A 15,000-nucleotide genomic window follows, 5' to 3' on the forward strand; every position below is an offset into this window, starting at 1 on the left:
CTCTCTCTCTCTCTATGCAGAACAGACATAAAAGGATTATAATTTGGCTGTCTAAGTTTATCTTTTCTTAATTATACAAATTCTGTATTGTTTATTATCCTATATTTATCCTTCCATAATTTGCATATATTTCGGTATTATCAGAAATTTGAGAGATTACTTACTCTCAGTTATTCACGTTGCTCAAATTACTTGTAGCTATTTTCCCTGTTAGGGCCCTTGGGCTTATAGCATCCTACTTTTCCAACTAGGGTTGCAGCTTAGCAAGTAATAATAATAATAATAATAATAATAATAATAATAATAATTAGGATTTATTTTGCATCATTTAAGAAGTTTCTTTCATAGTACATAAAACTTTGGCAACATTAATTTATCGTTCTTTGGAGATCCATTTACCAAACTTTGAAATGGTTTTATTTAAATTTAATATGTCAAATATATATATAAGCTACTTTGTTTATGCTTTATTAAAATCATAAGATTTGTTTATCAGTTAAATTTATTGAAAATAGAAACAAATTTATTACATGGTTGTTTAGCCTAATCATGATTGAAATCATATTTTTTTATTCATTTATTTGTTTTATTTATGTATTTATTTATTTTCCATGAAATTTATCAAAAGTAAAATATTTATTTCATGCGCGTGTTTAGCCTACATATGAGTGATATCATAAGATTTATTTATTCATTTGTTTATTTATTTTCCATAAAATTTATCAAAAGTAAAATATTTTTTTCATGCTCGTGTTTTTCATCCTATGATTTATTTTCATGTTTAATTCCTAACACATTTGTTTAATGTCTTCAGAAATAGATGGAAATTGTATTTCATATTAAGTTTTTTTTTTTTCAATCTAGATCTTTTATACAAAATGTTGAATTCATCTATAGGCTATTCCTATTTCTCCATTATTAATGACTCCTAAAGCTCCCAAAAGAATTTTTTTTATTTTTTTATTATTATAGATTACTGATTACTTAAACTTCGGTTGTGCTAATTATTTTCAGTGATCTTTTTACCGCCTTTCTAGATCATTATTATTATTATTATTATTATTATTATTATTATTATTATTATTATTATCACTTGATAAGCTACAACCCCATTTGGAAAAGAAGGATGCTATAAGCCCAGGGGTCCCAACAGGGAAAATAGCCCTGTGAGGAAAGGAAACAAGGAAAAATAAAATATTTTAAGGACAGTAACAACATTAAAATAAATATTTTCTGTATAAATGGAACATTTTCATAGCTTTTATATAAGAATTATATCATTTCATTGATCGTCACTGGTGAACGCCAGACTGGGGTTCGAGTCCCGTTCAAACTCGGTAGTTTTTTTTTTTTTTTGGTCGCTGCAACCTCACCATCCTTGTGAGCTGAGAATAGGGGTTTGGGGAAGCCTATAGGTCTATTTGCTGAGTCGTCAGGAACCATTGCCTGGCCCTCCTTGGTCTTAGCTTAGGTGGAGAGGGGGTTTGGGCGCTGATCGTATTTATATATGGTCAGCATCTAGGGCATTGTTCCTGCTCGATAGGGTAATGTCACTGTCCCTTGCCTCGGCCATTCATGATCGGCCTTTAAACCTTTTATAAAGATGCATTTTAAATATTCGATGGATCTTTTGAAATTCGTCGTAATTCAATTAAGTATATTTCATCAACCATATTATTTTTAATATGATTCTCCAGGTTATGCAGATTTTGTCTGTCTAATATGTCCATGTGTTATAATGAAATTATTGTTATTATTATTAATTTCTAAGCTACAACCCTAGTTGGAAAAACAGGATGCTATATGCCCAGGGGCTGCAACAGGGAAAACAACCCAGTGAGGAAAGGAAACAAGGAAAAATAAAATATTTTGATAACTGTAACAACATAAAATTAAATATTTCCCATATAAATTATAAAAACTTTAACAAAACACGAGGAAGAGAAATTAGATAGAATTAATGTGCCAGAGTGTATCCTCAAGCAAGAGAACTCTACCCCAAGACAGAGACAATGGAAGAGCATGGTACAGAGGTTATGGCACTACCCAAGATTAGAAAACAATGGTTTGATTTTGGAGTACCCTTCGCCTAGAAGAGTTGCTTACCATATCTAGAGTCTCTTCTAGTTTTACTAAAGGAAAGAAGCCACTGAACAATTACAGTTCATTAGTTTAACCCCTTGGGTGTAGAAGAGTTGTTTGGTAATCTCAGTGTTGTCAGGTGTATGAGGACAGAGGAGAGTTTGTAAAGAATAGGTCAGACTATTCGGTGTATGTGTAGACAAAGGGAAAGGGAACCGCAACCATAGAGAAGGATCCAATGAAGTACAGTCTTGCCAGTCAAAGGACCCCCTTAACTCTCTAGCAGTAGTACCTCATTGGGTGGCTGGTGCCACATATGTTAGTAAGACTAAAGCGCTTTACTAAGCCTTTTCAAAGATATAATGGAGTATATACTTGATTTAAAAAGATAACGGTGGAAATCTTTCTTCATAACTTATAATGAAATCATATCGTTTTAAGACAAGAGTCTATATATAACGAAATTTTGGTTGGACATAGAAAAAGGATATAGACACACTTTCTTTAAAATTATGCGTAATTCGCATATGCCTTTGTATGTTCATGGTGAGTTTTATATTCTAATATTTTTTCCAAATGATTCTGTTACAGTTTATGAAGAAAAACTTAAAATTTGAGATAGTGCCTACTGGTTCAATCAGTTGTAAGTTATATGAGCGATACCATTTTTTATATTGTATGTTTTATTATTATTATTATTATTATTATTATTATTATTATTATTATTAATAATAATAATAATAATAATACTTTCTACTACTACTACTACTACTACTACTACTACTACTACTACTACTACTACTACTACTACTATTTTTATTACTATTACTATTATTATTATTATTATTATTATTATTATTATTATTATTATTATTATTATTATTATTATTATGATAACTAACGCTGTTACGTAAATGTCCCTTGATTATCAAAATATTCTTTCGTGAAATGATTACAAAAATGTAAAAAACTGCTTAAGGGTAATAGACATTTCAAGAAAATTCTGTCACGAGCTTAATATCGCTGACTTCTGGTTGGAACAATTTCCTTCAACAGACTCCTAAAAAAGTCTAGGCAATTGTCTGAGAGGAATTACGCTAGTGAGTTACACCTCGTTTCACCGGAAATTTTCCAAGATGGCTGACCGGAGGCCATTTTGATTTTTTTATGTGGAAAGAATTAGAGTATTTTTTTCAGTGTGTTCTGTTTCCCCCATGTTAAAGTTTTGTACGCAACATTTTTTTATATAGATTAATTTTCCTATTATTAAATCTTTTGCAAGAAAGTTATTTTATTATAGATATAAAGAATGGATTCTATAGGTACATGAACATTTGCTTTCCGCTAGTGTAGTTTATTACTTTATATCCTTTACATTTCAACTAATTATATTTAAACAATTCAAGATTGCCTCAAGCTCCAGTCTCATATACGAACTCATCATGTCCTTGAAGAAACATAATTAACGCAAACAGCCGCCATTTTCTTTTTTCACCTAGAATCTTCAAACTAGGAAGAAGAAGAAGAAGTAATGTTTACAAACCATACGTCATCGAGATGCCAAGCTAGCAGCCATTACCAGGCGAACAAAGTGGCGTTTTGCTGATTCCGCGGTCGTCCGCGAATCGTAAATCACTCCTCGCGGAAGAAAGCAATTGTACCTTACAACTAATTGCCATTTTCTCAGACATGATCTTTAATTAATTGGAGATATGTGCGACGTCGGCTGTGCGTTTATAGATCGTCACAGCTCGCAGTAAACGATCTGTGATTAAACCTTTCCATCTCCTGCCTTGAATGCGACGTTTGGTGCGTGTGTGGTCAAGCGGTTATTAGAAGCAATTTCGCCGTGTCTTTAATGCGCTTTGATTGTCCTTCTGATCTCTCGACTGATTGCTCCGTTGATTGGGTGGAAGTCTCGGTAACTCGATAATGATGATGTACGATCGTAAGAAGATTGCGATAAAATGAAGCGAAGAAGAAGAAGGAGGAGGAGAAGAAAAGGAATTGGTGGTTGGCAGACACCACCCCATTTCGAGTTATGTCTTGAAGGCCGATTGCGTGCGTGAAATAAGCGAGTGCGAGAATGTACGATTTGTCGTTTTTGATGAGATTCTGTGATATACCAGCGGGAATTTTAGGGTTTATTTTACTTATCAAAGGAATATATGACATTTGTCATTTTTTAAAATGCAATTTGAGTTTCTCATTTTCTTGTTGAAGATTAGTATAAAGGTTATTTATGATTTTTAGGTTTTTGTACATAGCTATTATTGTTTAATAGTGTAAGCGACCTGTCAAAAATGACGGCTAAATATCTAGATAGATATGCACACAAATGTAACTCCATCTCACCAGAGTATGACCCCTCTCTCTCTCTCTCTCTCTCTCTCTCTCTCTCTCTCTCTCTCTCTCTCTCTCTCTCTCTCTCTCGCACCCGAGAGCTGAGCGTGACCAGAAAGAAATATATATTTATATATAGAGTTAGACACTTACTCTATTATATAGGGGAGATTATGCTGTTAATGCATAAAATCTCTCTCTCTCTCTCTCTCTCTCTCTCTCTCTCTCTCTCTCTCTCTCTCTCTCTCTCTCTCTCTCTCATTTAAGAACAAGTCGTTTGGCTTTTGAATTTTAGGTTTATAAAGTAATTATCATGTGAGACATAATAATAACCATTGCAATTAATTTATACAAAATAATCTCTCTCTCTCTCTCTCTCTCTCTCTCTCTCTCTCTCTCTCTCTCATTTAAGAACAAATTGTTTGGCTTTTGAATTTTAGGTTTATAAAGTAATTATCATGTGAGACAAAATGATAATGATAACCATAGCAATTAATTTATACAAAATAATCTCTCTCTCTCTCTCTCTCTCTCTCTCTCTCTCTCTCTCTCTCTCTCAAAAAGGCTCAGGTTACTTGTATCGAACAATATGGTACTCTAACGTTACTTTAATCATCGGTATACTATCAATAAATCAACTTGATTGTCAACCACCTCCAAAAAAAAAAAAGAAAAAAAAGAAAAAAAAATATTATGGACGAATAAATAAACTCAATTTTGGATTTGAGTCAATAACCTAACGTTACACAGTCAAATCCAAGTTATTATTCGCATTACGGACGGAATATTTATTGGAATATTATCATTAGTTTACCGTAAAAAACTGCCGCTGTTCTGGGAAACGTATGATTAAGATGACGCGTTTTTTTCGATGACACGTCTCGTCGATGACGCACTTTCAGTTGGTTTTTCCAGAATTAGCATTGAATGGAATAAACGTAAATCGAATACGTTTCTTGGAAACCCTTCTTATAAGCTTTTCTTCGTTCTTCGATTTTGTTTACATACATATTATTATTATTACTTGCTAAACTACAACCCTAGTTGGAAAACCAAAATGCTATAAGCCCCAGGGGCCCCAACAGGGAAGATAGCCCAGTGAGGAAAGCAAACAAGGGAAAATTAAATATTTTAAGAACAGTAACATTGATATGAATATCTCCTACATAAAAACTTTACCAAAACAAGAGAAAGAGAAAAAGTGTACCCTTAAGCAAGAGATCTCTAACCCAAGACAGTGGAAGACCATAGTACAGAGGCTATGGCACTGCGCAAGACTAGAGAACAATGGTTTGATTTTGGAGTGTCCTTCTCCTAGAAGAGCTGCTTACCATAGCTAAAGAGTTTCTTCTACCATTACCTAGAGGAAAGTTGCCACTGAACAATTACAATGCAATAACCCATTAGGTTACGCGTTATGATTATTAGAAACCATTTCATTGACGCATTTAACTTTTGAAATTAGCCCTATTTGCTTGCTTATGTTACGGGTATATATGTATGTGCGTGCACGCTCATGTTCTGCCTTGTATTTTTTAAATTCATATTTTCTGTTTCTATGCTCGTGTATGTATATACACGTGCTCCCGCATGTCAGTATGAAGTGATGATGAAAGACATGGTAGGTTAAGTCAAGCATGTTCACCACAAAAACTTTGTTAGCTTGTTGAATTTATTATTATTATTATTATTATTATTATTATTATTATTATTATTATTACTACTATTATTATTGTTATTGCAAGCTAAGCTACAACCCTAGTTGGGAAAGAAGCATGCTATAAGCCCAAGGGCTCCAACAGGGAAAAAATAGCTTAGTGAGGAAAGGAAAAAATTAATAAATAAACTACAAGAGAAGTAATGAAACAATCAAAATAAAAACTTTAAGAACAGTAAAAAAATTATATTAGGTCTTTCATATATGAACTATAAAAACTTCCAAAAAAAAAAAAAACAGGAGGAAGAGAAACGAGATAGAATAATGTGCTCGAGTGTACCCTCAAGCAAAGAACTCTAACCCGAGACAGTGAAAGACCATGGTACAGAGGTTATGGCACTACCTAAGACTATAGTCAATTCTTTTTAGTTAGGCAGATTTGCACCGACTCGCCTTGGGGGCCCTTTTAGCTCGGAAAAGTTTTCTGATCGTTGATTGGTTGGACAAGATAATTCTAACCAGTCAGATAGCAGGAAACCTTTCCGAGCTCAAAGGGGCTGCGAGTCAGCGCAAAGGCGCCTCATTAAAAAAAAAGATGAGTATAGGTATAATTATACGCGCATATTAAAACCAGGCAAGAGAGATGATTCAGAATTGTGAGGCCTGTTTGATATGAACCAATCAAACAATGGAATGATTAAGAATATGATTATTTTAATAAGGAAAATGTAAATCGCCACATTAAAGTCGATTTTAAACGAGACGCTTCATTATAAATTACACTTTTATTGTTATTTATTCCGAATATTTTATATTATTTCATCTTCGTACTTTCCTTCTCTTTTATCTAAGTATTCTTTTCACTCTTAAGGTTGCGATGCCATTTCAAGGTTTGCAGGTTACCACTATAAGGTTTTGTCATAATAGTAAAGTATTTAATTTTAATTTTTCATTACTTCTTACATCGTTTATTTATTTCCTTATTTCCTTTCCTCGCAGGGCTAATTTTTCCCTGTTGGAGCCCTTGGGCTTATAGCTTCTTGCTTTTCCTAATAGGGGTTTAACTTGGCTGGTAACAACAACAATAATAATAATACTAATAATAATAATAATAATAATAATAATAATAATAGTAATAATAATAATAATAACTGGAGGGGCACTCAGTAGAGCGCACACCTCCGCCGTGGTAGCTTATTTCTTGACCTTGACCTTTAACTTAAACATGAATCAATTGGCGTGGATTTTCACACTTAAATGTGAACCAAGTTTGAAGTCTGTGACAACGATGTCCAGAATTTTTCTTATGGGAAAAAAATTATTCTTTTATAAATGAAGTTTTAAGACCAGTTCAATATAAGGAAAAATTGAATAATTGCCTCATCACATATGAATAGAAATAAAGCCCTTATCGAAAGAACTTAGCATGCGGTAACGGGCCGTAGGCGCAGGCCGATTAAAAATATTATTATAATTATTATTATTATTATTATTATTATTATTATTATTATTATTATTATTATTATTATTATTATTGTAAAGAAAACTAAAGAGTTGATTAACTTGCTATGCAATATCCCATAGAATAGCATGCGGGAAAAAAACATATCCACATAAACAAATCAACTAGCCCGTAAATTTGGGAGATAAAATTTCTTATATTAAAGCTAAAAGAATAAAATATTAAGTAAAAATATAGAAAACATAGGTAGTAGGGAGGCCAAGGCACCAGCCACCCGTTGAGATACTACCGCTAGAGAGTTATAGGGTCCTTTGACTGGCCAGACTCTACTACATTGGATCTTTTTCTCTGGTTACGGTTTATTTTTCCCATGCCTACACATACACTGAATAGTCTGGCCTATTTTTTACATATTCTCCTCTATCCTCATACACCTGACAACACTGAGATCACTAAACAATTCTTCACTCAAGTGGTTAACTATTGCACTGCAATTTTTCTGTGGCCACTTTCCTCTTAGTGAGAATAGAAGAGACTTAGGTATGGTAAGCAGCTCTTCTAGGAGAAGGACACTCAAAAGCAAACCATTGTTCTCTAGTCTTGGGGAGTGCCATAGCCTCTGTACCATGGTCTTTCACTGTCTAATTAAGATTTTTTTCTATTATCTGCTCCGATTTTTACATAGGTCATCGACTAACATAACGGTTATTTGTTAAATAACTAATTATTGATTTTTTTTATCTTTAATTTAGCGAATCGATTTAATTATTGTAGACTTGTCTTTCGTTTTCCAATTCATCTTACTACGAATTTTAAATTTTATATTCAATTAATTTAATTTTATTTTGCTTTTTTATGCTATATTTCAATTTATTTTTTTTTTTTTTTTTTTTGAGAAGTGATAATTAGTCCCTTTCTTTGTCTATTCAGATAAGGAATAATTAGTTCCTCCTTTCTGTTTTTTTTTTTTGCTTTAATCTTACTGTGATAATTAGTTTCTTCAAATTTTTTCTTTGTTTCATTCTTACTGTTTATTCAATTTACCTTTCATTTATTATAAAAAAAAAAATCATATAACATCGTTCAGAACTGTCATGTCTTTGTACTTTTATTTCACCAATTCACTTAAACGTGAGATCTTTAATTTTTACCATTTAAACACGCGTGCATATGATTATCTCAATTTATTAAGTAATCTTAATTTCAACATGATGTACTTTCATGTGACACCAAATCAACGAACATTATGAAATAGCTCATTTGTTCACTAGAATTAGCAGGAACTTGTTTTTGCTAATTCTCTCTCTCTCTCTCTCTCTCTCTCTCTCTCTCTCTCTTATTGTCGGTAGTTATTATTATTATTATTATTATTATTATTATTATTATTATTATTATTATTAATATTGTTATTTTTATCATCATCATCATTATCATCATCTAGCCTACCCTGTATATATATATATATATATATATATATATATATATATATATATATATATATATATATATATATATATATGTATATATAAATCAGCAAATTAATATATTTGTGCCCTGGTTTACTTAGCACTCTTAAAACAAGTTGAAAACACAATAGCGATAATTATCATAAAGTTTTCAGCTATATGTATTTTTATAAGCGTTCCAAGCTAAAGACAAAACTTGATGTAACCGAAAAAAAAAAATGAAACGGCGAACAGACTTTTATGATAAGTTAAAAAAGATGTTTTTTAAAGAAATGAAATAGGTTTTTATATGATAACCAATTTTCAGTCCATTTCAGATTATCTGTTAAAAGAAAAAAATATTTTAGCCAAAGTACCAAAGAAGCTCTCTCTAAAAGCAAACGAGTATTTTTATTATCTCAAACATTTTAATTAGTAAAGGTAGTCAAAGATAATTAATCCAGCCAAAAGGAATTAATTTAACCGCAACAAAGCCTCTTTTCAACCCAAAAGAAATTCTCCTCAAGTCAAAATGCCTAAACAAAGATTCTCACAACCGTAACTAAACCCATTTATTATTATTATTATTATTATTATTATTATTATTATTATTATTATTATTATTATTATTATTATTATTAGTATTATTATTATTATTAGTATTATTATTACTTGCTAAGATACAACCCTAGTTAGAAAATCAGAATGTTATAAGCCTAGGGGCCCCAACAAAGAAAATAGCCCTGAAGGAAACAAGGAAAAATAAAATATTTCAAGAACATTAACAACATTCAAATAATATTTCCAATATAAACTATAAAACCTTTAACAAAACAAGAGGAAGAGAAATTAGATAGAACATTGTGCCCGAGTGTACCCTCAAGCAAGAGAACTCTAACCCAGGACAGTGGAAGACCATGGTACATGAAAATATAATATCCTCAACTCTAATAATTAATATCAATTATAATTTCATTTGGAATTTACAATTCCCGAACAATACCGTGAGGATAAAAGGCATTATTTTTTTCCCAATACTTTACAAGTTCTTCTCGTCTGTCAGCCATGACGTATCTTGGCGTTATAGCGTTTTACGCATGTCCGTCACAGTAGAGAATCAGCGTTCTTATTACGTCAAGACAGCGTAACAACCTAATGATTATTATTATTATTATTATTATTATTATTATTATTATTATTATTATTATTATTATTATTGTTGTTGTTTTTATTTTCTTGTATGTATCAGACTTATGTAATATAAGCTGGTGAGTTTTTGAGCTCGGGAATTTACGTATTATTATTATTATTATTATTATTATTATTATTATTATTATTATTATTATTATTATTATTATTATTATTATTATTTTCTTGTATGTATCAGACTTATGTAATATAAGCAGGTGAGTTTTTGAGCTCGGGAATTTACGTATTATTATTATTATTATTATTATTATTATTATTATTATTATTATTATTATTATTATTAGCTAAGTTACAACCCTAGTTGGAAAAGCAAGATGCTGTAAGCCCAAGGGCTCCCATACGGAAAAATAGCCTTTTATTATTATTATTATTATTATTATTATTATTATTATTATTATTATTATTATTATTATTATTATTATTATTATTATTATTAGTTAAGCTACAACGCTAGTTGCAAAAGCAAGATGCTGTAAGCCCAAGGGCTCCAATAGGGAAAAATAACCTTTTATTATTATTATTATTATTATTTTTATTATTATTATTATTATTATTAGCTAAGCTACAACTCTAGTTGGAAAAGCAAGATGCTGTAAGCCCAAGGGCTCCAATAGGAAAAATAACCTTTTATTATTATTATTATTATTATTATTATTATTATTATTATTATTATTATTATTATTATTATTATTATTATTATTATTATTATTAGCTAAGTTACAACCCTAGTTGCAAAAGCAAGATGCTGTAAGCCCAAGGGCTCCAATAGGGAAAATAGCCTTTTATTATTATTATTATTATCATTATTATTATTATTATTATTATTATTATTATAATTATTATTATTAACTAAGCTACAACTCTAGTTGGAAAAGCAAGATGCTGTAAACCCAAGGACTCCAATAGGGAAAAATAGCCTTTTATTATTATTATTATTATTATTATTATTATTAACTAAGCTACAACTCTAGTTGGAAAAGCAAGATGCTGTAAACCCAAGGACTCCAATAGGGAAAAATAGCCTTTTACATTTATTATTATTATTATTATTATTATTATTATTATTATTATTAGCTAAGCTGCAACCTTAGTTGGAAAAGCAAGATGCTATAAGCCGAAGGGCTCCAATAGGGAAAAAATAGCCCAGTGAGGAAAGGAAATAAGGAAATGAATAAACGATATGGAAAAAAAATAACAATAAAATATCTCAAAATTAGTAAAAACATCAAAACATATTTCACGTATAAACTATAAAGAGACTTAGGTCAGCCTGTTCAACATAAAAAACATTTGCAGTAACTTTGAACTTTTGAAGTTCTACCGATTCGGTCTTAGCCTTATACCAAAAATTTACTATGAATTATTATTGACGTTTATATCAGCTAGTTTAATAGACTAGGTTTACCATAGAGCAATTTAACATGTCCGTGGTTTTAGTTCGCATTTCTCAAAATTTTGTTTTTACTCATATGTTTAATTGTACTCGGTAATTTCTTTACTCTTTTTCTCCTTTTTCTTCTATAAATTCTCTTCTTTCAGGAAGTTTATTGAACTAAATTTACTATGGAGCAGCGTAAAAAGTTCGGAGTTTTATTTTGCAATTTCCAAATTTTTTGTTTTAGATGCATGTCTATTTTTAATTAGAAATTTCTTATATTATTTTCTTCCTTTTCTTGTATACATGTTCTCTTCTCTCGACTATTTTTTTTTCTATGAAATATTATAATGGCATTCTATTCAGGGAATTAGTCAGAGCGATAATTATTATTATTATTATTATTATTATTATTATTATTATTATTATTATTATTATTATTATTATTACTTGCTAAGCTACAACCCTAGTTAGAAAAGCAGAATGATATGAGCCCAAGGGCTCCAATAGGGAAAAATAGCCCAGTGAGGAAAGAAAATAAGGAATTAAACTACAAGAGAAGTATAAAAACAATAGCAACATTGAAATTAATTTTTCATTTATAAACTATAAAATCTTCAAAATAACAATAGGAAGAGAAATAAGATAGAATAGTGTGCACTAGTCTACTCTCAAGCAAGAGAACACTAACCTAAGACAGCGGAAGACCATGTTATAGTGTATTCTGAATAATTAATTACAAATTAGATGTGATAACGTCCCTGACTGGTGAACGCCAGACTGGGGTTCGAGTCCCGCTCAAACTCCTTAGTTCCTTTCAACGCTGCAACCTCACCATCCTTGTGAGCTAAGGATGGGGGGTTTGGGGGAGCCTATAGGTCTATCTGCTGAGTCATCAGCAGCCATTGCCTGGCCCTCTTCAGTCCTAGCTTGGGTGGAGAGGGGGCCTTGGGCGCTGATTATATGTATATATGAGCAGTCTCTAACGCAATGTCACTGTCCCTTGCCTCTGCCATTCATGAGTTACCTTTAAACCTTAAACCTTTAAATGACTTGATAAGGGGACTTAGGCGCTGATCGTATGTATATATGGTCAGTCTCGATGGCATTTTCCCGCTCGATAGGGCAATGTCAGTGTCCCTTGTCTCTGCCATTCATGAACAGCCTTTAAACTTTTGAATAAGAATATAAACTTCTCTTGTTTATTTTTGTTTATTTGTGAAATATAATAATAGGATTCTATTCAGAGAATGTCAGCTCGATACTTAGTGTGTTCTGAAGAATTAGTAACAAATTAGAAAATAATAATAACAATAATATAAAAATAGTTTTAAATTAGATAATGATGACAATAACAATATAAACTTCATTACCACTGACGATAACATGGCTACCAAAATATTTATTTCAATGTTTTTGCTGTTCTTAGAATATTTTATTTTTCCTTGTTTCCTTTCCTCACTGGGCTATTTTCCCTGTTGGAGCCCCTGGGCTTATTGCATCCTGCTTTTCCAACTAGGGTTGTAGCTTAGCATTTAATAATAATAATAATAATAATTCTATTAACACTCAATGATGATAAAAACGAAGACAGGAAATTCGATATAAATTTTTGTTGACGACTTAACTTCTCCATAATTGTTTATCATTACTTACTCGTTAGTTTACTCAATGACTAATCATAAATCACAGTAATTGTGGCTCATTATCGCAATTAGGCGTACATTAAACACAAGTTCTTCCGTTGCAAATTGTAACGGCCCGTCATTATGGTGAATAGGGAAATAATGTTATTTTTAATTGCCGTAGGTAACGTTTAATGGCTTATTAATTTTGAGATTAGGGGATTGTTTTAATGTATACACATAGTAAAAATTATATTCTTATATATAGCCTAGATTTACATATGTATATATGTATATATATATATATATATATATATATATATATATATATATTATATATATATATATAATATATATAATATATATATATATATATATATATATATATATATATATATATATATATATATATATATATAAGTATTGGCTATTTATACAAATATAATTTTTATTATGTGTATACATCAATATATATATACATATATATATATGTATATATATATATATATATATATATATATATATATATATATATATATATATATATATATATATATATATCATATACTTATAAATGTGGATTGCAAATACAGAAACCATTTATAAAGTAACAGTTATAAACTAAAAGGATAAGGCCTATAATAACAAATGTAACTTTGGCGATAAATTTGATTAGAATTACATATCAATGTTAATGAAGATTATGAGAGAAGTAAAGGAAGATTATCTCTAACTCAAGCAGTGCAAGGAAAATAGTATCTACAACTGATGTCTCATTTTTCACGGTGACATAATTGTGAAAAAAAATTCTTGGTATTAACAGCGTATATCCCCCCGTGTGTGTGTATATATATATATATATATATATATATATATATATATATATATATATATATATATATATATATATATATATATATATGGTATCATGACTGAAGCTTTTGGTATGGTTTGTCGTGGTGAAGTTGCTTCTACGAACCTAATAATACTATGAAATATGGTGGAATTACAACATATATATATATATATATATTTATATATATATATATATATATATATATATATATATATATATATATATATATCTTATTTCTCCTTAAGTTCTATTCATGCCAAAACAAAAAATTTAACACACACTAATAAAACATTTTTATAACACGTTCCCTTTGGCGTTAAACTATACCAGAAATCCTTTTCCTCTGCTTCTTACCTGATTTATCATGATCGTGATGGTCAGAATCCGACGTATTGGTGTGATCCCCAGCTGATCCAGGACTGTGAGGGGCTTCCATGCCGTACCCATCCCTCCTGCATAACCCTAGGTCACTCAGATGCCGATGATTCCCCAATCCCGGGGGCGTGAGCCCCAGCAGTGGCGGGGGCAGCGCCCCTTGCAGTCCGGCGGCGAGGGCCGGCGCTAGGGGATAATGATGCAAAGGTGGGTAAGGTAACGAAGGTAGGAGAGGTGGTGGAAGCCCTGGGAGGTGGGGCAGCAAACAGGTGTTGTACAGATGCGGTAGGCTTAAGCCTAAGGGCGTCAGAGGCCCGTTTCCACCGCCGGAGTCTTTGGCTCCCCCGCCGTGGTTGCCCGTTCCTCCGAGGAGGTATTCCATGGCGAAGCTCTTGCCCCTCTGGCTGCTGTGGAGGGTAGCCGCGGTGTTCCCGGACATCATTTGCAGGATCGGAAAGGATGTGGAAGGATATACGGTTGTTGTGAAATCACTCACTCAAAAATATCGTCTCGATTTTTTTACGAAAATCTTTTTTTAAGGAGATTATTGGCGCACTTTTTATTCGTTATC

General features: G+C 31.2%; 1 protein-coding gene across 1 annotated transcript in view; it reads right to left on the reverse strand.

Annotated features, from left to right (window-relative positions):
* LOC137654221 (homeobox protein GBX-2-like) overlaps window positions 1-15,000 on the reverse strand; it is a 40,699-nt gene that overhangs the window by 25,491 nt on the left and 208 nt on the right. The window contains exon 1 of the mRNA XM_068387858.1: window positions 14,409-15,000. This exon is cut by the window's right edge and continues 208 nt beyond it. Coding sequence (XP_068243959.1) covers window positions 14,409-14,871 — 463 coding nt within the window. The 5' untranslated portion in view covers window positions 14,872-15,000. The remainder of the gene's footprint in view (window positions 1-14,408) is intronic.

Source organism: Palaemon carinicauda, chromosome 15, assembly GCF_036898095.1.
Source record: "Palaemon carinicauda isolate YSFRI2023 chromosome 15, ASM3689809v2, whole genome shotgun sequence".
Lineage (NCBI taxonomy): Eukaryota > Metazoa > Arthropoda > Malacostraca > Decapoda > Palaemonidae > Palaemon > Palaemon carinicauda.